Consider the following 24,330-nt stretch of genomic DNA (forward strand, 5'->3'; position numbering starts at 1 on the left):
AGCCAAAGCTCCCCCTCCCAGAGTCTGAAATAAATGCCCTTCCCACGGGATTTCGTCACGGGTGTTGTTTTGTTGAAGGCGAGCCTTCGCCCTTTGCTCTCCTCCCCTCGGGCTTCAAGAGATCAGGCAGGAAGGCGCCTCGTGGAGGAACCTTCGCCCGGGAGGAGAAGGGCGGGGAGCGAGGGAGGGAGGGGACTACAGGTCCCAGAGTTCCCTGGTGACGTCACCGGGAGGGCGGGGCTGGCGGGCGGGCTGCGGGTTGGCGGCTCTGCCTGTCCGGCGGCGCTCCTTCCTCCTGGGAAGTTGGGATGGGACGCTCTTGGCGGAGGGAGGGCGCCCCAAGTCACTTCCTGCTGAGGAGAGAAAGTGCCTCTTTCGCTTTTCCTTTCTGGCCGAAGAAGGGAAGAGGAAGGCAGGTAAGGCGAGGAGCAGGATCCCCAGATCTGGCCCCATGCCCTCCCACTGGCTGGCTCTTGTGATCACCCTGCTCCCCTCCAACAAAGAGGGAGAGAATAATCAGAGAATAATAGAGTTGGAAGAGACCACCCAGTCCAACCCCCTGCCATACAATCAAACGTCCTGACAGATGTTTCAAAGCCTCCAAAGAAGGAGCCTCCACACACACTCCGAGGCAGAGAGTTCCACTGCTGAACAGCTCTCCCAGTTGGGAAATTTGTTGAGATTAACTTCACAATTCAGCAGCAGATCAGTTGCACAACTTCAGCGTTTTGCATCTTCCTGCACAGTATTTTCAGTCAACTGCTCCCACAAACTGCAGTCACTCTGGAACCTTTTACAAACACTTGAGCACATGCCCGGCCATTGTCAGTTTTACCATTGTCTTTCCCCCAGTCTAGATGACATTACAAACTTACCACAGCATATAGTTATATCTTGTCTTAGCAGACAAGTTCTTTTAATTACATATAGCCTTCGACAAACAACATCACAGCACAAGGAGAAATATACACTGTACATGACTTCCTTATATACAATTCTATACAATTACACATAGCAATCTCTGATTGGTTCCCAACTCATTAACTTAACTCAGACCCAGGATTACATCATTCACAATCACCTGGACTAGGCCAGAACACATTCCCCAAATGAAGTTCTAAATACAGTTAATGCATGACACAGCATTTCTAATAGGAGCCCATTAGCAGTGCATGACTCAGCTATATTACATTACAATACATGTTCAGGTGGAAATTCCTTTCCTCTAGTTTGGACCCATTGCATCCTAGTCTCCAGGGCAGCGGGAAGTAAGCCTGTTCCTTCTTCCTTATGACATTTAAAAAAGAATCATTTAATGTACATGTGGCCCGCTCTCTGTCATTACGTTTGGTTTCTCTGTTTTGTGTATATTGTTTATGCTTTGATGTTTTATACTTTATTGTTATGTTGTTTATTTTATTGCAATTTGTAATTTTGTATTGTAATTTGTTGTTCGGGCTTGGCCCCATGTAAACCGCTCCGAGTCCCTGTTGAGGGAGATGGTGGCGGGGTATAAATAAAGTTTATTATTATTATTATAGAATCCTAGAGTTGGAAGAGACCTCATGGGCCATCCAGTCCAACCCCCTGCCAAGAAGCAGGAGTATTGCATTCAAAGCACCCCTGACAGATGGCCATCCAGCCTCTGTTTAAAAGCTTCCAAAGAAGGAGCCTCCACCACACTCCGTGGCAGAGAATTCCACTGCTGAACAGCTCTCACAGTTAGGAAGTTCTTCCTCATGTTCGGGTGGAATCTCCTTTCCTCTAGTTTGGACCCATTGCTCCATTGCATCGTAGTCTCCAGGGCAGAAGAAAACAAGCCTGCTCCCTCTTCCTTATGACATAGAATCATAGAGTTGGAAGAGACTTCAATGCAGGAATATTGCATTCAGAGCACCTCCCACAGATGGCCATCCAGCCTCTGTTTAAAACAGTCTTTCTTAACCTGGGGGTCGAGACCCCTGTGGGGGTTGCGAGGGGGTGTCAGAGGGGTCGGCAAAGACCGTCAGAAAATACAGTATTTTCTGTTGGTCATGGGGGTTCTGTGTGGGAAGTTTGGTCCAATTCTATCGTTGGTGGGCTTCAGAATGTTATTTCATTGTGGGCAAACTATAAATCTCAGCAATTACAACTCCCAAATGTCAAGGTCTATTTTCCGCAAAGTTCTCCAGTGTTCACATTTGGGCATACTGAGTATTCATGCCAAGTTTGGTCTAGATCCATCATTGTTTGAGTCCACAGTGCTCTCTGGATGGAGGTGAACTACAACTCCAAAAACTCAAGGTCAGTGTCCACCAGACCCTCCCAGTATTTTCTCTTGGTCATGGGAGTTCTGTGTGCCAAGTTTGGTTCAATTCCATCATTGGTGGAGTTCGGAATGCTCTTTGATTGTAGATGAACTATAAATCCCAGCAACTACAACTCCCAAATGACAAAATCAACCCCACCCCAACCCCACCCATATTCAAATTTGGGCATATCGGGTATTTGGGATTTGAAAATACATCCTGCATATCAGATATTTACATTACGATTCATAACAGTAGCAAAATTACAGTTATGAAGTAGCAATGAAAATAATGTTATGGTTGGGAGTCACCACAACATGAGGAACTGTACTAAGGTGTCACGGCATTAGGAAGGTTGAGAACCACTGGTTTAAAAGCTTCCAAAGAAGGAGACTCCACACACATTCCGAGGCAGAGAGTTCCACTGCTGAACAGCTCTCACCGTTAAGAAGTTCTTCCTCATGTTCAGGTGGAAAACCCTTTCCTCTAGTTTGGGCCCATTGCATCCTGGTCTCCAGGGCAGCAGGAAGCAAGCCTGTTCCTTCTTCCTTATGACAAGTAATCATTTTATGTACATGCGGCCCGCTCTCTGTCATTATGTTTGGTTTCTCTGTTTTGTGTATATTGTTTATATGCTTTGATGTTTTATACTTTACTAGCCGTCCCCTGCCATGCGTTGCTGTGGCCCACATGGGGTTCCTGAGTGGGAGGTTTGGCCCAATCCTATCGTTGGTGGGGTTCAGAATGCTCTGTGATTGTAGGTGAACTATAAATCCCAGCAACTACAACTCCCAAATGTCAAGATTCTGTTTTCCCCAAACTCCACCAGTGTTCACATCTGGGCATATGGAGTATTCGTGGAGAGTTCGGTCCAGATCCATCATTGTTTGAGTGCACAGTGATCTGTGAATGTAGGTGAACTACAACTCCAAAACCAAAACTGCCCACCAAACCCTTCCAGTATTTTCTGTTGGTCATGGGAGAACTGTGTGCCAAGTTTGCTTCAATTCCATCGTTGGTGGGGTTCAGAATGCTCTTTGATTGTAGGAGAACTATAAATCCCAGCAACTACAACTCCCAAATAACAAAATCAATTTTTTTTGAGTGAAGGACGTACATTGGGTTGTTAGGTATCTTGTGTCCAAAGTTGGTGTCAATTCATCCAATGGTTTTTGAGTTCTGTTAATCCCACAAACGAACATTACATTTTTATTTATATAGATTTAGATAGATAGATAGATAGATAGATAGATAGGGAGGCTTCTTAAAAGAACAAATAAAACAGGATCAAAACTCTGATTGTTACTATCTGCGCCTATCAGGGCTTGTCCTACCATTAGACAAAGTGGGGCAGCTACCTTTTTAAAAAGTATGTATTGTGAAAGGGCATCCAATTGTTTTATTGTTATTATTATTGCACTTACACAGTTATAGATGAAAGGTATTTGAGAACAGCAAAATATAAAATAACTAGCTTTACAAATGTCATTGTACAATGTAGTCTATTCCTGCTTACTCTGAATTGGCTCAAACTGAGTTCACGAAAATATATTTCCAAGAAAATGATGGTAACATTGCAAGTTTTTTTTTTTGCTTAATATGTTGTCATTCCAATGTGCATTTTAGTTTTTATCTCTTATCTGGAGAAACCTTATTTGTTTTCATTACTTTTTATTTTCCAAGACTTTGGGAGAATGATATGCGCAGCGTTGCTGCACCTTGTCCCGTCATTCAACATAGACAAAAGACTGCTTATTGACTGAGCCAGAAAGCGAAACTAAACCAATAAACGAGAGCAAACTTCAGGAGAAGATGGCAGAAAAAATCATACAAACCAATCAAAAAGGTATGCATTGCTATTATATGCTGTACATCATTGGTTCAAATAATATGAAGTAATTTGTTCAGATAATATACAAACGCAAATATATGTTGGGCAAGTGGGTTTAATAACAAAAGACCCTCCTCATAAATGTACAGCAGAGTAACTTCTTAGTAGCAGCATGACCCAGCACCAGTAGACAAAAATGATAAAAAGAACAAAAAAAGACACAGACCAATGTTATATCTTGCTTGGGAAGCTTTTCTTTATAGCAAAATAATATGGTTGCACTATTTACAAAAACAAGGTTTCCACAACACAAATATACTTCCTTCTTTGCTTCCACGCTGGGCTTCTTCCTCGTGAAGATAAAAAGCTTTGCTCTCACAGAGCCTCTTCTCACACTAAACATAAACAGGAGCTTCACACAGTAGCCTTTTACACACAGCAGCCTTCACACTGGAGCTTTACACACAATGGGGTTTCTTTCACCGAAGCCTTCTCACACTGAGGCCTACTAACACAGTGAGGCTTCTCTAACTGAGGTTTACCTCACACTGACGCCACTCTCAGACTGAGGGCAATTAACACTGAGGCGTACTAAGCTAGAGACACACCTGCTTATATTGAACTGCAGCTTTTGCTAAGTCGTTGCATCCATTTGACCCTTTCAGTGCTTGACCCACATTTTTGTAATTAAAAATACCTAATTAATTTTTAATATTTCTGACAAGATATACAGTGGGCTGCTGTTATCTATTGGAATTTAGTTCCCAAATACCAAAATCAGTGGATTCTCAAGTCCCATTATATCATTGTAAAATAGTGTTCCTTATATAAAATGGCAAAATCAAGGTTTGCTTTTAGGAGATGTGTGTGTGTGTGTGTGTTTCAAGGCATGGAGGGCTGAATCTGTGGATACGGAGAGCTGACTGAAGAGTCCTTTCCATTTGGGAAGTACAAAGTAACCTAACAAAAACTTTCAAGAATGTTCTCAGTCATAACACAACTGACTGAAAGCATGGTGTTGTGAAATATATTGTTTTACTGCTGTGATGGCGAACCTATGACACGTATGTCAACACTGACACACATAGCCATTTTTGATGATACGCGACCGCACACAGAGAAGTTTAGGACTGCATGCCGAGAAGGACATTTCATCCTCGGCTCCTCTATGGCCAAGTACAGAAGCCAAGGATGAAACATTTGCTGCAGTGTAGTGTAGACACTCTGTGCCAGAGGTGTGTAGGCAAAACAACAGAACTTCGGCACAGAACGTCTATTTCTGGGACTTCCGGTGAGAATGTTAGGGGATCTCTGACCTCACTTCCAGCTGGCAGAGCAGAGAGCAGCAAAATGCTGCAGGGGGTGCATCTCTGGGGGCCCTGTGATCACAATTACCAGCAACCACATAACCATAGCAACCATCATCCAATCTACTGTTCTGGGTTGTCATGGATTTCTAATTCCTCCGAGGAGGCCCTGCTCTCCGTCCCACCATTGTCACAGGCGCGATTGGTGGGGATGAAAGACAGGGCCTTCTCGGTGATTGCCCCCTGGCTATGGAACTCCCTTCCTGGTGAGATCAAATCAGCCCACTCCCTCCTGTCCTTCAGAAGGATGGTAAAAACTTGGTTATGGGACCAAGCTTTTGGGACAGGGCACTAAAGCAGCAATATGAAAGATTACCAGGCCAATTAGATTTGACGCAGATGACCAAGACGGTTTTAAATGGTGTATATTAATATTGAGACAAATGCTTTTAATGTTTATGTATGCATATATGAATTCTTGTCCCGGCATTGAATGTTTGCCATATATATGCTGTGCTCCGCCCTAAGTCCCCTTCGGGGTGAGAAGGGGGGAATAGAAATGTTTTAAATAAATAAATAATAAATAAATAAATGACCATAATTACTGAGATAAGTGGGGGGGGGGGGGTATTGGGAGAGGCGAGGGCCTGAGTTATGGGTGCCATTTCCCGCCATATATTATAATTATACATTTTTTAAATTTAAACTATAAATATCGTGAAATTATAGGTTTTTTTGAAGTGACACCCCACCCGAGTTATGCTTTTTTTTTTGGCGAATTTTGACACAAGCGCAAAAGGTTGCCCATAACTGTTTTACTGATTAAAGATACTTTAGGCCACCTTTCAGCCAGGAGTTTACAACATGGCCTACATAGAATAATTACTGGTAAGCTAATTTTAAAATCAAAACAAAAAAACAATAAAACATTACAAGATATGAAAAAGTAATTTCTTTCTGTGTGCCTTCAAATATTTTTTAATTTATGGTGATAATAAAATGAGTCTGTCGTGCGGTTTTGTGGTAAAATTTGTTAAGAGGCACTTGCCTTCCTCTGAGATTTGAATTCGGAGATTCCAGGGCCCATCCATACAGCCCCTATATCCCAGGATCTGATCCTCGGTTTTCTGCTTTAAACTGGATTATATGAGTCTGGACTGCCAGACAATCTGGGATCAGATTCAGGGATATGGGGCCTGTCTGGAAGGGTGTCCTAGTCCAGCATTCAATAGGGTTAAATTCAGAGGAGTCTTGAAACTTTTTTTATAAATTGCAACTTCAAATCACTCAATCTTTGCACAATGACCCTTGTGTTTATGTATTAATTTATTCAGACTTCCCTGAAGAAAAGGGCTCTCTGCCACAGCCACCAAATAGTGAAAATATTATCTCCAATACTCAGCAAAAGCCCTTAGATGGAATTCGAATGAAGAAAGAAACTGCTGAGCTTCCAAGGATTTCCCCAGGTTCAGTGGCCTTCCCAGAAGGAAGTTCAGTGGACAATGATGTGGTCAGTTCTTCGGAGGAAAAGACTGAACATTCAGCCCAAGTTCCCCTACAAGATTCTTCAAGGACAGAGGAAAACTGTGTGTCTGAAATTGTCCAAGAAGAAAAAACTAGTTTATTAGATCAACAGAATCAGCACTCATTGAAACATCCTGAAGACACTAAGGAGGATCTCTTCAACCAGGAATCAGTAAAATTAGATCCAAAGCCTGAATATCCAAGGAGGAATGAGTATTTGACAGAAGGTAAGGCCGTAGCCTCCCTGGTGAGGAAACCCGACAATCTGGTTCATACTGATTTTTAAAAAATATATATGCTACACTTTTTTTAGTAGTATGCATATAGGAAAGAGGTCTACCTGAACATTTCCAACAGAAATCATCACTTAGGATCAGTGAGACAAAGTGTGCTGGAATTCAATTATTTATTTATTCATTTATTTATTTGCTATATTTATATACCGCCCTTCTCAACCCCAAAGGGGACTCAGGGCGGTTCACTGTGTTGGTAACAATTCAATGCCATCGATAAAAACAGTATAAAACATTAAAATTGATCCTCCCCAGATAAAAAATTAAACAGGCATATATACGGCAAACATTCAATGCCGGGACACAAATTCATATACGCATATATAAACATTAAAAACATTTATCTCAATATTAAAATACACCATTTAAAACTGTAGAAGGGCCCTAAGTAAACGTAAGTGCTATTGAAAGGAAGAAAAACCATGCGAACCATTACAACATGAATATACACCCATCATGAATATACACCCCTGCCCATCCTGGCTTTTGAAGGAAGCCAGAGGGGGATTGGCTGAGTGGGTAAAGGTGGTGGTTAACGCCTCCCTTCGGGAAGGCAGCATTCCAGCGAGCTTAAAACAAGCTATAATAAAACCGCTGTTGAAAAAACCATCACTGGACCCCACTCAATTCGTCAATTATCCGTCAGTTTCCAATCTCCCCTTTTTGGGCAAAGTCCTGGAACGTGTGGTGGCTTCACAACTCTAGGTATTCTTGGAAGACACGGATTATCTGGATTCGGCACAGTCTGGCTTTAGGCTGGGACATGGAACTGAAACAGTCTTGGTCATCTTAGTGGATGATCTACGCCGGGAGCTAGACAGGGAGAGTGTGTCCCTGTTAGTTCTGCTGGACCTCTCAGCGGCCTTCGATACCGTCGACCACGGTATCCTTCTGGGACACCTCGTGGGAATGGACCTTGGAGGCACTGTTCTGCAGTGGCTCCGGTCCTTCCTAGAGGGTCGATCTCAGAAGGTGTTGCTGGGGGACACGTGTTCTGCCCCTCAACCATTGTCTTGTGGGGTTCCACAGGGATCAATATTGTCTCCCATGTTGTTTAACATCTACATGAAGCTGCTGGAGGAGATCATCCGGAGTTTCAGGGTACAGTGTCATCTGTACGCTGATGATGTCCAACTCTGTTACTCCTTTCCACCTGCTACTAAGGAGGCTGTTCAGGTCCTGAACCGGTGCTTGGCCGCTGTAACGGTCTGGGTGAGGGCGAACAAATTGAAATTGAATCCAGACAAGACAGAGGTACTCCTGGTCAGTCGTAAGGCCGAACAGGGCATAGGGTTACAGCCTGTGTTGGATGGGGTTACACTCCCCCTGAAGACACAAGTCCGCAGCTTGGGTGTGATCTTGGACCCGTTGCTGAGCCTGGAACCCCAGGTTTCAGCGGTGACCAGGGCAGCATTTGCACAGTTAAAACTTGTGCGCCAGCTGCGCCCGTACCTTGGGAAGTCTGATTTGGCCACGGTAGTCCACGCTCTGGTTACATCCCATATAGACTACTGCAACACTCTCTATGTGGGGTTGCCTTTGAAGACTGCTCGGAAGCTTCAAATGGTCCAGTGTTCGGCAGCCAGGTTGCTAACAGGAGCGGCACTCAGGGAGCATACAACTCCTCTGTTGCGCCAACTCCACTGGCTGCCAGTTTGCTACCGGGCACAATTCAAAGTGCTGGCTTTAGCCTATAAAGCCCTAAACAGTTCTGGCCCTACTTACCTCTCCGAACGCATCTCCTCCTATGAACCGACAAGGACACTAAGATCATCTGGGGAGGCCCTGCTCTCTGTCCTGCCTGCATCACAGGCGTGCTTGGCGGTGACGAGAGACAGGGCCTTCTCAGTGGTGGCCCCTCGGCTGTGGAACGCCCTGCCTGCAGATATCAGATCGGCCCCCTCCCTGCTGGCGTTTCGGAGGAAAGTGAAGACCTGGCTTTTTGAACAAGCATTTGATTAAACAGTGTAATTGAACATAGGAATACGGAATAATGGATGATGAGACTGGATTCTGATTTTACTGTTGAGGCGCTAATGGTTATTATACTGATGTTTAATTATTTATGTTACAATTGTTTTTAATTGCCTTATACTTGTCTTGTGATGTTTTGTATCGATGTTGTTCACCGCTTTGAGTCGCCTGAGGGCTGAGAAAAGCGGTATATAAATAAAGTAAATAAATAAATAAATAAATAAAGTAAATAAATAAATAAATATACAGTATGCCCTCTGCAAACAGCTCCCTGAGCTTATAGTGGCTTTGAATTTTTTTACTTGAATTGCAACTCTCCAGGTTCAGTGGCCTTCCAAGAAGGAAGCTCAGTGGACAATGATGTGGTCAGTTCTTCGGAGGAAAAGACTGAATATTCAGCCCAAGTTGCCCTACAAGATTCTTCAAGGACAGATGAAAACAGTGTGTCTGAAATTGTCCAAGAAGAAAAATCGAGTTCATTAGATCAACAGAATCAGCACTCATTGAAACATCCTGAAGACACTAAGGAGGATCTCTTCAACCAGGAATCAGTAATATTAGATCCAAAGCCTGAAGATCCAAGGAGGAATGAGTCTTTGACAGAAGGTAAGGCAGTAGCCTCCCTGGTGAGGAAAGCCAACAATCTGGTTTGTACTGATCTTTTTAAAAAAATATGCTACACTTTTTTTAGTAGTGTGCACATAGGAAAGAGGTCTACCTGAAAATTTCCAACAGAAATCATCACTTAGGATCAGTGAGACAAAGTGTGCTGGAATTTGATTATTTATTTATTCATTTATTTATTTGCGATATTTATATACCGCCCTTCTCAACCCCAAAGGGGACTCAGGGCGGTTCACTGTGTTGGCAACAATTCAATGCCAATATCTCAATATTTTATTTATTTGTCGTGTCAGGGCAACCAGTCAATTATATTACATTTCTAACAGAAGAAAGCAAACAAACAGACAAAATACAAAATTTGTGAGTTTGGTAGTTGATTAAATGTCCTTTGACCAGTAGCTGGCCACTTGGAGTGCTTCTGGTGTTGCTGCAAGAAGGTCCTCCATTGTGCATGTGGCAGGGCTCAGGTTGCATTGCAGCAGGTGGTCTGTGGTTTGCTCCTCTCCACACTTGCATGTCGTGGATACCACTTTGTGGCCCCATTTCTTAAGGTTGGCTCTGCATCTCGTGGTGCCAGAGTGCAGTCTGTTCAACGCCTTCCAAGTCACCCAGTGCCCAGGGGGGAGTCTCTCATTTGGTATCAGCCATTGATTGAGTTTCTGGGTTTGAGCCTGCCACTTTTGGACTCTCGCTTGCTGAGGTGTTCCAACTAGTATCTCTGTAGATCTTAAAAAACTATTTCTAGATTTAAGTCGTTGACGTGCTGGCTGATACCCAAACAAGGGATGAGCTGGAGATGTCTCTGCCTTGGTCCTTTCACTATTGGCTGCTACTTCCCGGCGGATGTCAGGTGGTGCAATACCAGCCAAGCAGTGTAATTTCTCCAGTGGTGTAGGGCGCAGACACCCTGTGATAATGCGGCATGTCTCATTAAGAGCCACATCCACTGTTTTAGTGTGGTGAGATGTGTTCCACACTGGACATGCATACTCAGCAGCAGAATAGCACAGCGCAAGGGCAGATGTCTTCACTGTATCTGGTTGTGATCCCCAGATTGTGCCAGTCAGCTTTCGTATGATATTGTTTCTAGCACCCACTTTTTGCTTGATGTTCAGGCAGTGCTTCTTGTAGTTCAGGGCACGGTCCAGAGTGACTCCCAGGTACTTGGGTGCGCTGCAATGCTCTAGTGGGATTCCTTCCCAGGTGATCTTCAGAGCTCGGGATGCTTGTCTGTTCTTAAGGTGAAAGACACATGTCTTTGTTTTAGATGGATTGGGGATCAGCTGGTTTTCCCTGTAATAGGCAGTAAGAGCACCTAGAGCTTTGGAGAGCTTCTGTTCTACCATCTCAAAGCTCCCTGCTTGAGCGGTTATGGCACGATCATCAGCATAGATGAAATGTCCCTTCTGGCAGTGGCTGGTCATTTGTGTAGATGTTGAACACGGATGGAGCAAGCACGCTCCCCTGAGGCAGGCCGTTCTTCTGTTTCCGCCATCTGCTTCTCTGACCCTGGAACTCAACAAAAAAGCTCCTGTTTTGTAGCAGGTTTTCTTATGAGGCAGGTGAGGTGATAGTCCTTTGTGATATTATACATTTTTCTCAGGAGGAGGCGGTGGTTCACATTATCATAGGCTGCTGACAGGTCTATGAAGGCAGCTCAATATTAAAATACATCATTTAAAACTGTAGAAGGGCCCTAAGTAAACATAAGTGCTATTGAAAGGAAGACAAACCATGCGAACCATTACAACATGAATATACACCCAATATACAGTATGCCCTCTGCAAACAGCTCCCTGAGCTTATAGTGGCTTTGAATTTTTTTACTTGAATTGCAACTCTCCAGGTTCAGTGGCCTTCCAAGAAGGAAGCTCAGAAGACAATGATGTGGTCGATTCTTCAGAGGAAAAGACTGAAAATTCAACCCATGTTGCCTTGCAAGATTCTTCAAAGACGGAGGAAAACAGTTCATCTGATATTGTCCTAGAAGAAAAAATGAGTTCATTGGATCAGCAGAATCAGCATTATGAAGACACTAAAGAGGATCTCTTCAACCAGGAGCCAGTGATATTAGTTCCAAAGCCTGATGACTCAAGGAGGAATCCCTCTTTGACAGAAGGTAAGGCAGTGGTCTCCTCGGTGGGGGAACTCAATAATCTATTTCATACTGATTTTTAAATTGTAAGATGTGTTTTTCCCCATTTTAGGGGCTCCAAAACCAGCTGTATTTTACAAGTGATGGCGTTTGAAATATGTGGGTTTTTGGTGACCCTAAAACAGTAAAAATGTGCTTCTGCTTGTTGTTATTAGGGATCTAGAGTGAAGGCAGTGACAAGAGACAGAGGTGAGAAGTTCTTCTTCCTTGTGCTGTCGAAGGCTTTAATGGCCAGAATCACTAGGTTGCTGTGAGTTTTCCAGACTGGATTGCCATGTTAAAGAATCATCTGTCCAGATGTTTTGCCCACATCTATGTGAGGTCAGACCTCACATCCTCTGAGAATGGCTGCCATAAGTGTGGGCAAAATGTCAGGAGAGAATGCTTCTCGAACATCGCCATACAGTCCGGAAAACTCACAGCAACCCTATTCTTCCTTGTTTGCTCAAACCAGAGAAACAAAGACCACCATCCTCCTTCTCTCCATCCTTCTTTGCCTTCTCCAGAGCAGCATTCAGCAACAACACGGGAGAGCCCAAATAATGTAATGTGCCTGCAATTTTGAGTACTTAAGGCAGAGTGTACTGGAAATAGCCATTTTTAATCAGGGTTTTAATAGGGGCTTATTGTGTAAGCCTCTTAGTATAATTTCTGTATTATGGTTGGTAGGCTTTACTTTTATTTTGCTGTATGGCCAATCACACTCCCCTTGAGTGTGTTTCCTGGATTTGAAGGCAATGGATTTTGCTGCAATGGAAGACCCCAAAATAAAGTGAAAGCACTGATACACCATGCCAAGAGTGGCTTTTCATTTCTGCCTATTGTTACTGCTTTCACACTGGTTCCTTTAGAGAAGTGTGCTGCTTTCCTTGCTCTTTTCCCACCACTTAGTTTTCAGACTACAGAGATTTTTGAGCTAATTTCATTGCAATAAGATGATAGACTAGCAAAGGCCAAGGGACAGGACACACACACAAGACAGGACAGTGGGATGCTACCACTGTATATTATATATAAATTACTATTACGATGTTATATATTTCTTTGGAGCCCTCGGTGGCGCAGTGGGTTAAACCCCTGTGCCGGCAGGACTGAAGACCGACAGGTCACAGGTTCGAATCCGGGGAGAGGTGGATGAGCTCCCTCTATCAGCTCCAGCTCCTCATGCAGGGGGGACATGAGAGAAGCCTCCCACAAAGATGATAAAAACATCAAATCATCCGGGTGTCCCCTGGGCAACATCCTTGCAGACAACCAATTCTCTCATACCAGAAGCGACTTGCAGTTTCTCAAGCTGCTCCTGACACTATATATATATATATATATATATATATATATATGCTGCCACCAATTTATTATTAAGGTTTCTTTTATGCTACCATTTATTGATCCATAGGCCACCTCCTTCACTACACAAATTCTTCAGGTGGAAATAAAACAAGAATATTATATTTATTTTGTTCTTGAACAGTAAAGATGCATAGTGGTTTCAATTAATAATAATAATTATTATTATTTATTTATTTATTTACTTCGCTTATATACCGCAATTCTCAGCCCAAGGGCGACTCATTGCGGTGTACAACATAGAAAAACAGGTGCAAAATACAAAACATAGTGTAAAATAATCCACAATTCATCATTATCAGAAAACATCTCATCAAAACATCAAAATTACTACAAAAGCCGATTCCGAGTCGTCTCATCGTCAAACCCACAATCCGATATCATTTCCGTTGTTCCATTCCTGTGGTCAAATTACCAGTCATTGCACTTCTTGTTCAAATGCCTTCTTAAACTGCCAGGTCTTTAACTTCCTGCGGAATATCAACAGGGAGGGAGCTAGCCTGATGTCCACGGGAAGGGTGTTCCACAGCCGAGGAGCCACCACTGAGAAGGCCCTATCTCTCGTCCCCGCCAGCCGTGCCTGTGACGCAGGCGGGATCGAGAGCAGGGCCTCCCCGGAAGATCTCAAAGTCCTCGTGGGCTCATAGGCTGAGAGGTGGTCAGTTAGGTATCTTGGGCCGGAACCGTAATAATCCTTTATTTATACCCCACTACCATCTCCCGCAGGACTCGGTGCGGCTTACAAGAGGCCGAGCCCAAATACATCATAAAACATAACAACAACAATACAACAATAAATAACTCATAACAAAGCAAAACAATACAATAATGACACGATGCAATTAAAAACCTGTGGCAGGGCCAAATGTAAGGATTAAAATTTAAAATGCTGGGCATGTCCAAGGGAAATAGGTTGGATATTTTAGAGATAGGTGGACATGCAGACAGAACTAAATCTCTCGTAAAGTGCATTTGGGACATATTGCTTGGGAGTCCTTATTCTGGGAAAGCACACTGAAACATCCACGTTTTCAAGCTCCTTCTAAAAACTGCTAACGTTGGGGCCTGCCTGATGTCCTTGGGGAGGGAGTTCCAGAGTTGTGGGGCCACCACCGAAAAGGCCCTGTCCCTCGTCCCCACCAATCGCGCTTGCGATGCAGGTGGGATCGTGAGCAGGGCCTCTCCAGATGAACATGTGGGTTCGTATACAGAAATGCGGTCACGCAGGTAGATGGGCTTTAATTTTACAGAGAATGGCTTTATAACATGAGTTTCTTAAAAACAAAGTTCCAAACACAGGAATACAAACAGGTTGTTTAAAACCTTTTGAATCCTCTTTCCACACCAGCACTCTAAAACTATAGAGGCTCACTGTCTTTCTTCTTCTTCCTGAATGCTTTAATTACTTTCCTCAAAGAGGTATCTTTCTAATAACAGTTCCCAAACTCTTCCTTTCTTCCTTCCCCTTCAAATCTCCTAAAACTAAGTCTTCAAACTCCAAATTATCAAAACTCTGACTGCATTATCTCTTTCCTTCCCTCTGGTTCCGCCCATCTTGGCTGCTAAGCAACTCCCTCCAATTTCATCAGCCAATCAGACTACTCTTCCAGCTATAAAGCTGCCTATTAGGGCTGGGCAACCACGGAAAAATTTGTTTCTAAACTCGATTCGTTTTTTGGGGTTTTTTGCGTTTTGATATTTAAATGAATTCCAAAATTTTTCTTTAAAAAAGTTCGATATTTACGAAATTTCGTAAATTACGAAACAATTACGAAATGATTTCGAAACAAATACGAATCTATTCGTTAATGGCGGACGCGACCGCGCAATACGCTAAAAAACCTCCATATGGGACAGGGGGAACTTTTGAAGCTTCCCTCTCCCTCTGTTGTTGACTGTTGGTGTGATATTTATAATTTTTTTTCACTAATTAAACAAACAACAGTTGTAAAACTTGCCCCAGACATGCGGAAATAATAATGAAACGATTTCGAAACGAATACAAAACGAATACGAAGCAATTACGAAACGAATTGAAAAATTCGTTTCGTTTTTCAGATGCTCCTGAATGGTTCAAAATCGCTTCGTTATCAAAAAAAAATAACGAATTTTTAACGAATTACGAAATTACGAAATTACGAAACGAAACCGCCCAGCCCTACTGCCTATCTCTTCTCTCCCCTGTTCTCCTTAGCTTTTCCAAGCTAGGCCTGTTATTGCCTGTATACCAACTTTGTAAGGTAGGCTAATCCATTACATTCATCATGATCTGTTTCCACCATTGTCCGGTGGATATGTCAACCCAGCTTTTGTTTTTTAAAAATTCAATTTATATACAAGTACATACAACGTGTAAATCCTTGCTGCAATACTTGAATAAATTTAACCAGATATTCTCTGAGTGTATTGTAAAATATACAAGAGCACCCGATTTGCCCCTTCCAGTATCCTTTAACTGATCACTTAACATTTTCCTTGTATAAATCTAACTGATGCTGGATAATCACCAGTTTACCTTCTGTAATGTTCCAAATTATTTAAATTAAACTGAAGTGCTTTCTTTAAAAAAGTTGTAGGAAACACAGTTTCCAAATCAGAGACCGGAGAGGCAAGCCAATGCCTTACACAAGAAGGACGCAAAGAGAGCACAATTAAACTAATGGCGAATTGTCTGCTTCTTGCTCTTCGAGGTAATGATGAAAATACTTCCTGTATGTATGTATCAAATAAGCACATATACATTTTTTAAAAATCACTTTTTAATATATGGAAACAGAGAGTTTGAGTCCTCTTTGTGTTTGAAATATTACTACAGTTGGGTTGCTGTGAGTTTTCCAGCCTGTACGGCCATGTTCCAGAAGGATTATCTCCTGATGTTTTGGCCACATCTATGGCAGGCATCCCCAGAGGTTATAAGGTCTGTTGGAAACTAGGCAAGTGGGGATTATATATCTTTGGAAAGTCCAAGTTGGGAGAAAGAACTCTTGTTTGTTTGAGGAAAGTATCAATGTTGCAGTTGGGCACCTTGATTAGCATTTAATGGCTCCCAACAAAGGATCCCCCAGGCAGCAACCAGCCAGACTTTGAAGCTGTAAGTCCATTAAATGCGAATCAAGGTGGCCAATTAGAACATTCACACTTGTCTTTAGCAGACAAGAGTTCTTTCTCCCACCCTTGATATTGCATAGAGTTTAGGAGGGGATAATTTGGAATAGAAATGCAGGTGGAGCTCCCAGATTCAGATTTACCCTGTAAGGCTGTGATGAAGAATATATGGTGTAATGAATCCCTTACCTTAGCTAGCTGGCTAAAGCCTAAGAGAGTGGGCCTGGCGAAGCCACGGCATCCATTTTGGAGAAGGGAGATGCCATCTTAGGTTAGGTTTGCCTTGAGGGGCATGTTCTTGTCTTGGAGGGAAAGTTAGAAGGTTAGGATTGGCTAGAAAGATGGGAGCGGAGCCAAAGTGATCTAAAGGGAAAATTGTCTTTTAAACTGAGGTTTGAGGTCCCAGTTGGCCAGCTGGAATTTGGAAAGGGTAGAGAGAAGAAGTGTGGGTGTTAGCGAGAGCACTTTGGGTTTTGAAGACGTTTGGGCCTGTCTTTTGTAAAGTATTCAGGGTAGCTATAGAGAATATAGCTAGAATACTGTGTGGAGCAGCACCCTGTTAGTGGTCTGTTTATTTCCTAAGGATGTCTAGTTCGGGGTTTTTGGCTAGATTCCTAAGGGGGATTTTGGGGGGTTATGTTTAGAAATTCATTTCCTGAAGTAATTTTCTGTATTGAAACTTTTAAGACTTGTAACCCAGAAGTTTTTAAGATCTTTACTCAAACACAACCACAAGCTTTTTATTCCAGTATTTTACTGAAACCATGAAGCATTTGTACCTGAATAATTCAAGCCTGTTCAATAAATGTTCCTGTTATTTTTATCAACTTATACCAGTCTCAGTGTAAATACTTTTGTATTCAAAGCATTATTCAAGTCAGCTTTTAACAGCATCTAAGGAAACTATAGTGACACAGAGTGTGTTACTGAACAATCTCTCAATAATACCTCAACCTGTTTATTATTAATATGGTGGCAGCAGAACTCTTTTGAAGAATAATTTTAAGTCTCACTGATCCAGTGGTTCCCAGTTCCTAACTTTTAAATAGACAGTTGGTTCAGCAACCATATTCCCTCTATATTTTTGGTGAGCTAGTCAGTAGTGGAAGTGTCATCGCTATAATTTGGCTGGGCAGCGTTGGGATTATTATATATATATTTCCCCGTATATAAATTTCATTTAAAATCTTCTCTTCTAACCGCTGTGTTGTTATATATGGCCTTCCAATTACTCTGGGTTTTTTTTGGGGGGGGGGGGGGGGTTGATGTCAATGTACAGGACTGGATCCCAATGTTGTGATCTGATCATCGTCCGTAATAAACTTTACCAACTTACTCTGTTGACATTTTTCCAAGTTATCTTTTTTCCTCTAAATTATCCTTTCTCCATTGTCAATTTCCCAGGCTTGCCCTTTCATGGAATTCTGGGAGTTCTGGTGCTTTTGGTTGCCATTTTCATCAGCAGTGGCTACTATACTTCCTATCCCACGGTTGTGCCAAAAAATCCAGCTGTAGAAGCCTTCCTGTCAAGGTTTGATCCACTGAAAGACACCTTCCCGGATCAGAGCCCTCACCTGTGGGGACGTGTGCGGAAGGTCCTGCAGAAGCACCTCAATCTTTCTCACCACACTGAGCCGGCCATCTTAATATTTACAGCGGCCCAGGAAGGAGAAGCAACTTTGAAGTGCCTGAGCACTCGGATTGCTGATGCCTACTCATCATCCCTCCAGGGCACCACTATCCTGGTTGACGGAGCTTCAAAATCCACACTAAACAGTGACCGTGCCAAACTGGACGTCGATGAAGAGCTGAGCTTGGGCTTTCACGGCGGGGGGAAAGCAGCAGTGGTGCACCAGTTTGAGTCACTACCCGCAGGCTCCACCTTAATCTTTTATAAATACTGTGACCACGAGAGTGCAGCTTTCAAAGATGTCGCACTGATTTTGACTGTTTTGCTGGAGGATGAGAAACTGGAGCCGAATATTGGGTTGCAAATGGTGGAGGAACATGTGCGGGACTTTCTCTGGGCCAAGTTCACCAAGTCAGACATGCCCAGTTCCTACAACCACATGGATACAGACAAACTGAGTGGGTTGTGGAGTCGCATATCCCACTTAGTTCTGCCTGTTCATCCAGTACAAACTCTAGAGGACAGAGGTTGCTCTTTGCAAACCAAACCAAGAGGTGACCCAAGTGAGCCCCCAGGGAAAGCCTGAACACTTTGGAGGATTTGTAGCAGAGATTACTTTCTCTGAGCCATGCAGGGATCTCGAGTTTTAATGATGACTGTGTTGATTTTTTAAAATCAATTAGACATTTAGATGTCACTTTTGATACTTGGCAATATATTAGAGAAGAAATGAGTAATATATTAGATTTTTTTGCAACTGGTTGCACACATTGACACACAGTCTAGGGAGTGGTTTTAAAGTTAGATAGATTGTGAGGGGCTGATACTTGACTCTTGCACATTATATATTTTGATTTTTTTTTTGCCACTGGAAGTCAATGGACAAGATACAGAAGAGTCCTTCACAGAATCAGCCCTTCTTGAGAGTTATTTTTAAATGAGTGTTTCTCCCAGCTTTCTTTCATCTAGATCAGGGGTCCTCAAACTAAGGCCCAGGAGCCAAATACGGCCCTTCAGGTCATTTACCCGCCCCTCACTCAGGGTCAACCTAAGTCTGAAATGACTTGAAAGCACACAACAACAACAACAACAACAACAATCCTATCTCATCAGCCAAAAGCAGGCTCACACTTCCCACTGAAATACTAATAAGTTTATATTTGTTAAAATTGTTTTTCATTTTAATTATTGTATTGTTTTAAAGTGGGTTTTTTTGGCCCTACAAATATGATATGTGCATTGTATGAGGGGTATTTTTTAAGTAAGGTCCGTTTTGTTATAGACACTAGTAGTTCACGCGCATACCGCAATGAGCATGTGCGTCGTGTACCGGCATGCCTCGGGAACAACTGTGCTCAGTTTCCGCTCTGTGGCTAACCTGTACGGTTCTGTTCTGTGCTTTAAAAATGTTCAAGACTATCAATTCACCCGCCGCATGTGGTTCGCTCAGTGATACGGTTTTTGTCAGCAAGGAACCTGCCTGCTGCAGAAATTCATCGGCGGGTGAATTGATAGTCTTAAACATTTTTAAAGAGCGGAAACTGAGCACAGTTGTTCCCGAGGCATGCCGGTACACAACGCATGCGCTCGTTGCGGTATGCGTGCAAACTACTAGTGTCTACAACAAAACGGACCTTACTTAAAAAATAGCCCTCGTACATAGGAATTCATTCTTTTTTTTTTCAAATTATAATCCGGACCTCCAACAGTTTAAGGGACTGTGACCTGGCCCTCTGTTTAAAAAGTTTGAAGACCCCTGGTCTAGAATGTGGTGGACACTTCTGGCTGTCCAGGTTTTTTTTTTTTTTACTGCAACATACTATTAGTTGGCTAGGCTACAGGTGGCCCATCCAATGAAGATGAAATTCTTGTATGTAAATTGGCTGCTTATTCTATGGCAGAAATTGCTGACCGAACTTGCTGACCAAAAGGTTGGTGGTTCAAATTCAGGGAGCAGAGTGAGTTCCCCCTGTTAGCCCCAGCTTCTGCCAACCTAGCAGTTCAAAAACATGAAAATGTGAGTAGATGAATAGGTACCGCTTCTGTGGGAAGGTAACGGCGCTCCATGCAGTCATGCCGGCCACATGACCTAGGAGGCGTCTACAGACAACGCCGCCTCTTTGGCTTAGAAATTGAGATGAGCACCCCCCCCCCAGAGTCGGACATGACTAGACTTAATGTCATGGGGAAATATTTACCTTTACTATTCTGTGGTGCTCGGCTGCTACTTTATATTGTCTTGTCACACTAAAATCAGCCTCACATTAGTGACCTTTCATAGCAGCAACCAAAATGACATAAACGTATGCAAGCTGTTTGCCAAGAAACGACCAGTGTGCAAGAGAAACCTTAAGTCAATCATGCACAGAATATGTATCCTCTTTATTCGTATTTACTGCAAAAATCTGCACAGACTGTGTTCAGGGAACGTGGGATATCCAATGTTTTGAATGAGCAAACAACTCATGAACATTTGCAAAAATGTTTTGCACACATAAAAAATTCCCAGGAGTTCTGAAAATGGAAATAATTATGTTTCTCAGCCATCTTTGATTGATTGGGTGTCTAAAGGCTGGGGATTTTAGAAAGTTTATAAGTATTCTTTCATCCCTAGCATTTACACCAAAGATGGCAGCATATTGTACAAGGATCCTTTCTATTGTACAATGCAATCGTTTCATGGTATTTAAGCAATTTAAGTATTAATTGCTATTCTTTCCTTACTGCATAATTTACACTTAATAGTGCAATTCTCTCTTGTGTGTGTACTCAGAAGTAAGCTGCCAACTTTGGATTTGCCATGTGTGCTGTACCTCTATCAATTTTTTTATCCCAAGCAGTAGAATCATAGAGCTGGAAGAGACCACATGGGCCATCTAGTCCAACCCCCTGCCATGCAGGAAAAGCACAATCAAAGTACACCTGACAGATTGCCATCCAGCCTCTATTTAAAACAGTGGTTCTCAACCTGGGGTCCCCAGATGTTTTTGGCCTTCAACTCCCAGAAATCCTAACAGCTGGTAAACTGGCTGGGATTTCTGGGAGTTGTAGGCCAAAAACATCTGGGAACCCCAGGTTAAGAACCACTGATTTAAAAGCTTCCACCACAGTAAAAAAGGTCATGATAATTCATGTGCACCTCCATGCATATTGGTTTCTGTGCATAAAGCTGCATTAAAAGGCCCACTGGCAACACAGCTAATGAGTAAATAAACAAGTATGCAAAATTACAAGCCTAATTTTCAGTAACACTAAACACCTATGTCAATAAAGCTAAGAATAAAAATAAAACATTTGAAAATGTCTTCTTGCTTTTTGTGTAAAACAAAATCCAGTGTGAAAAAGATTCCAATAACTCTGAAGGCCCTTCCAGACAAGCCCTTTATCCCAGTATCTGGATCCCAGGTTTTTTGTTTCTCCAAGATTATCTGGCAGTGTAGCCTCATAAAATCCAGTTCTCCCAAAACTCACCAGAATGTAAAGTATGTCATGGAGAGTCTGCGTGGGAAGTGTGGTCCAGGTCTGTCAGTTGTGAGAGTTACAGTAGTCTCTGGATGTGGATGAAGGTACTGCAAATCCCATCATTTGTGGTCCATCCTTCCCCAAACCACACCAAGACATAAAGTGGGTCATGGGGGGGTCTGTGTGGCAAGTTTGGTTCAGGTCCATCATTTTTGGGGGTTACAGTGGTTTCAGGAAGTGAGTGAAAGTACTGCAAATCCCATCATCCATGGCAAGTGTGGTCCAGATTCATCGGTTGGGTTCACAGTGCTCTCTGTATGTAGGTGAACTATAACTCCTGTAAATCATGGTGAATTCTTCCCAAATCTCTTGTTCAGTGGCTGATCAATTCCTGTTGGCTGTGTTCCATAGGACAGGGTAGGAAAGTGTTAAGGGTTACGGTTGCCAGACCTGGTAAAAAGAGAGGGCCTTTTCTTTACATAATTATAGTTCTATGATTCCACTTGAATTGCTATAGCTACACCAAATCTGCCACTATCCATAGGTACACTATCTCCTTCCCATGGAGCAGAGCATAGCGGGTGAACCAGACTCCTCAGGTCGGTCACACTTTGATCATTATTAGACTGAGTCTTTTATAGGAATATTCTGTTGATGTACTCCCAAAGTTGTAAATTAATGATAGATGTCTTCCATCCTGGCTCCATCTCAGTTTCCTGGCCAGATGTTGACTCTTCCTGATGGGTGTTGATCTTATGTTGACTTCCTTCTTAACATAAGGAATGTTGCAAACATTAGCTTGAAAGAACCATTGTCACAGTTCTTATCAATACTCATTAGTAGGTTTTGATCACAGTTCCAGCAAGCAGGTAGTTAGTCATTGCAGGCCTTAATATTATACTGGTGTTTCCAAAATTATTAGTTCAATTCATACATTCTTCCATTCATTCCCACACATAATTATTAGATTCATATTTGTCAAATCTACACATTGAATTTCTTGTGACAGCCCAGGGGTCGGATGTGGCCCCTTGGGCTTTTTTCTCAGGCCCTCCTCTCTCTCACCATCCTATCCTTCCTTCTCTCCCTTATTCCCTCCCTCTTTCTCCTTCCCTTCCACCCTTTCGTCCTTTCTTTCTTCCTCTCTTTCCTTCCACCTTCACTCCCTCCTTCCCTTCCTTACCTCCCTCTTTCTCCCTACTTTCCTTCCACCCTTTGGGCCTTCCTTCCCTCTCTCCCTGCTTCTTCTTCCTTCCTTTCCTTTTGTCTTTTTTTCCTTTATCCTTCCCTTCCTTCATTCTTCCCTTCTCTCCTTCCTTCCTTCCATTCATCCTTCCCTTCCTTCCTTTCATCCTTCCTTCTCTCTTTCCTTCCTCTTTCCTTTCCTTCATTCCTAGCATGCATCCCCCAAGTTAAAAAGTTTGCCCATGCTTGGTCTAGAATGAAAGCCCATGGAGAAATTGTAATCACCTATAGATTTGCTTTAAACTCTCTTAAATCCCTGCCTCATGATGACTATGGGAATAAAGAGTAGTTTTTGCTTCTGAAGTCCTGAGTCTCTTGACATACTTAGGAATATTTTGTTGAAGCAAAGTACACGGGAAAAAATAAGATAGACATTTAGATCCACGTACAGAACAGGCTGGCCATTCTCTTTATTGCAAGATGTTAAAATTGGTAGCCTTCAGTGAGTCAGCTGTCTTTCAATCTCAATGAGAATTTTACCTGGTCTTTAGCCTCTCCTGGTGCCTTACTAAACTACAAATCCCAGGATTCCATAGCATTGAGCTATGGCAGTTAAAGTGGTGTCAGAGTGCATTGATTCTACAGTGAGAATGCTTCCTAAGTCTACTTCCTCAGATCTAGTCTATGAAAGTTGATGCTCCCAACTTCACTCTCTCAGTATACAATGCTACATGTTCCCTTTGCATACAAATATTCCAGACTAACACATCTATGTCTTTGAATTTAATACAGTGAAAGATAATTGCAGTCACTTTCTAATGTAACAATAGCTTTTAAGTAGTTGGAAGTGTGATCTCATTAATGAAGGATGAATACAACATGTTTTGATCCCTAGTTCATACCAGATATCATGCTCTGGACAGTGCAGTGGAGGGGAGTCTGTTTTGCACCATTGGTCAGTGGCTTGTGCCATGCAGATAATGCTTTCTTGCATTTTCACAAGGTGCTATACCAGAGATATACCAAGAGATGGCACTGTGGCCCTCTGGGTGTTAATAAAAACTAACTTGTATACCCATGGTTGCCTGTGTTAGGTATTTTCTAATGCTATTTATTAAAAATAACAATTGTTTGAGTGTGGATTTTATGAATGATCCCATTAGAAAATACATAACTGTATAACAGAGCCATTTATGAAATCGTGCAGCTGATGGGGTAGAGTCCCTTTCAGCCCAAAACCTGGTTGGGCTGCAACTCTCATCAGGTCCAGATATGGCCAGCTGTAACTTCCATTATTCCCAGATCTAAAAGTGCAATTTCCATCAGCCATTGATCTCTCTTGTGTTGAACTCCCATTAGCCGTAGACCTGGGTAGGTGGAAGTTAAGGATCTGCTTCTGATTGGTCAGACAGGTCAACCTTTATGTTCGAGTGCAACTCCCATCATCCCCAGACCATTCAGTGAAGGAGTAAGATGTTGGGAGATGCAAGGTCGTAAGTAGGAGGAGCCATCATTTTATCTTGTGCATTTCGACTTTCTATTTTTTTTTGCACTATTTATTTTATCTTGTTATTTTATGTATTTTATTGTGATAAAATGTGTTGT

The 24,330-nt window shown here is 42.6% G+C and overlaps 1 protein-coding gene across 1 annotated transcript; it reads left to right on the top strand.

Annotated features, from left to right (window-relative positions):
- The first annotated feature begins 251 nt into the window (after positions 1 to 251).
- TOR1AIP2 (torsin 1A interacting protein 2) lies at positions 252 to 19,344 on the top strand. The gene is made up of 7 exons (XM_067467643.1): positions 252 to 416; positions 3,972 to 4,134; positions 6,761 to 6,892; positions 9,539 to 9,823; positions 11,688 to 11,960; positions 15,914 to 16,033; positions 17,853 to 19,344. Exons 2-7 carry the CDS (start codon positions 4,101 to 4,103, stop codon positions 18,662 to 18,664), a joined length of 1,656 nt encoding a protein of 551 aa, XP_067323744.1. The 5' UTR covers positions 252 to 416; positions 3,972 to 4,100; the 3' UTR covers positions 18,665 to 19,344.
- The last annotated feature ends 4,986 nt before the right edge of the window (positions 19,345 to 24,330 follow it).

This window comes from Anolis sagrei, chromosome 4 (genome assembly GCF_037176765.1).
Source record: "Anolis sagrei isolate rAnoSag1 chromosome 4, rAnoSag1.mat, whole genome shotgun sequence".
Lineage (NCBI taxonomy): Eukaryota > Metazoa > Chordata > Lepidosauria > Squamata > Dactyloidae > Anolis > Anolis sagrei.

Excerpts from the sequence above, each read along its gene's own strand:
- TOR1AIP2 (XM_067467643.1), top strand. The coding sequence starts at position 4,101 with ATGGCAGAAAAAATCATACAAACCAATCAAAAAG. Across the intron at positions 11,961-15,913 it reads GAATCCCTCTTTGACAGAAG|TTGTAGGAAACACAGTTTCC; the intron begins GTAAGGCAGTGG and ends TCTTTAAAAAAG. Across the intron at positions 16,034-17,852 it reads TCTGCTTCTTGCTCTTCGAG|GCTTGCCCTTTCATGGAATT; the intron begins GTAATGATGAAA and ends TCAATTTCCCAG.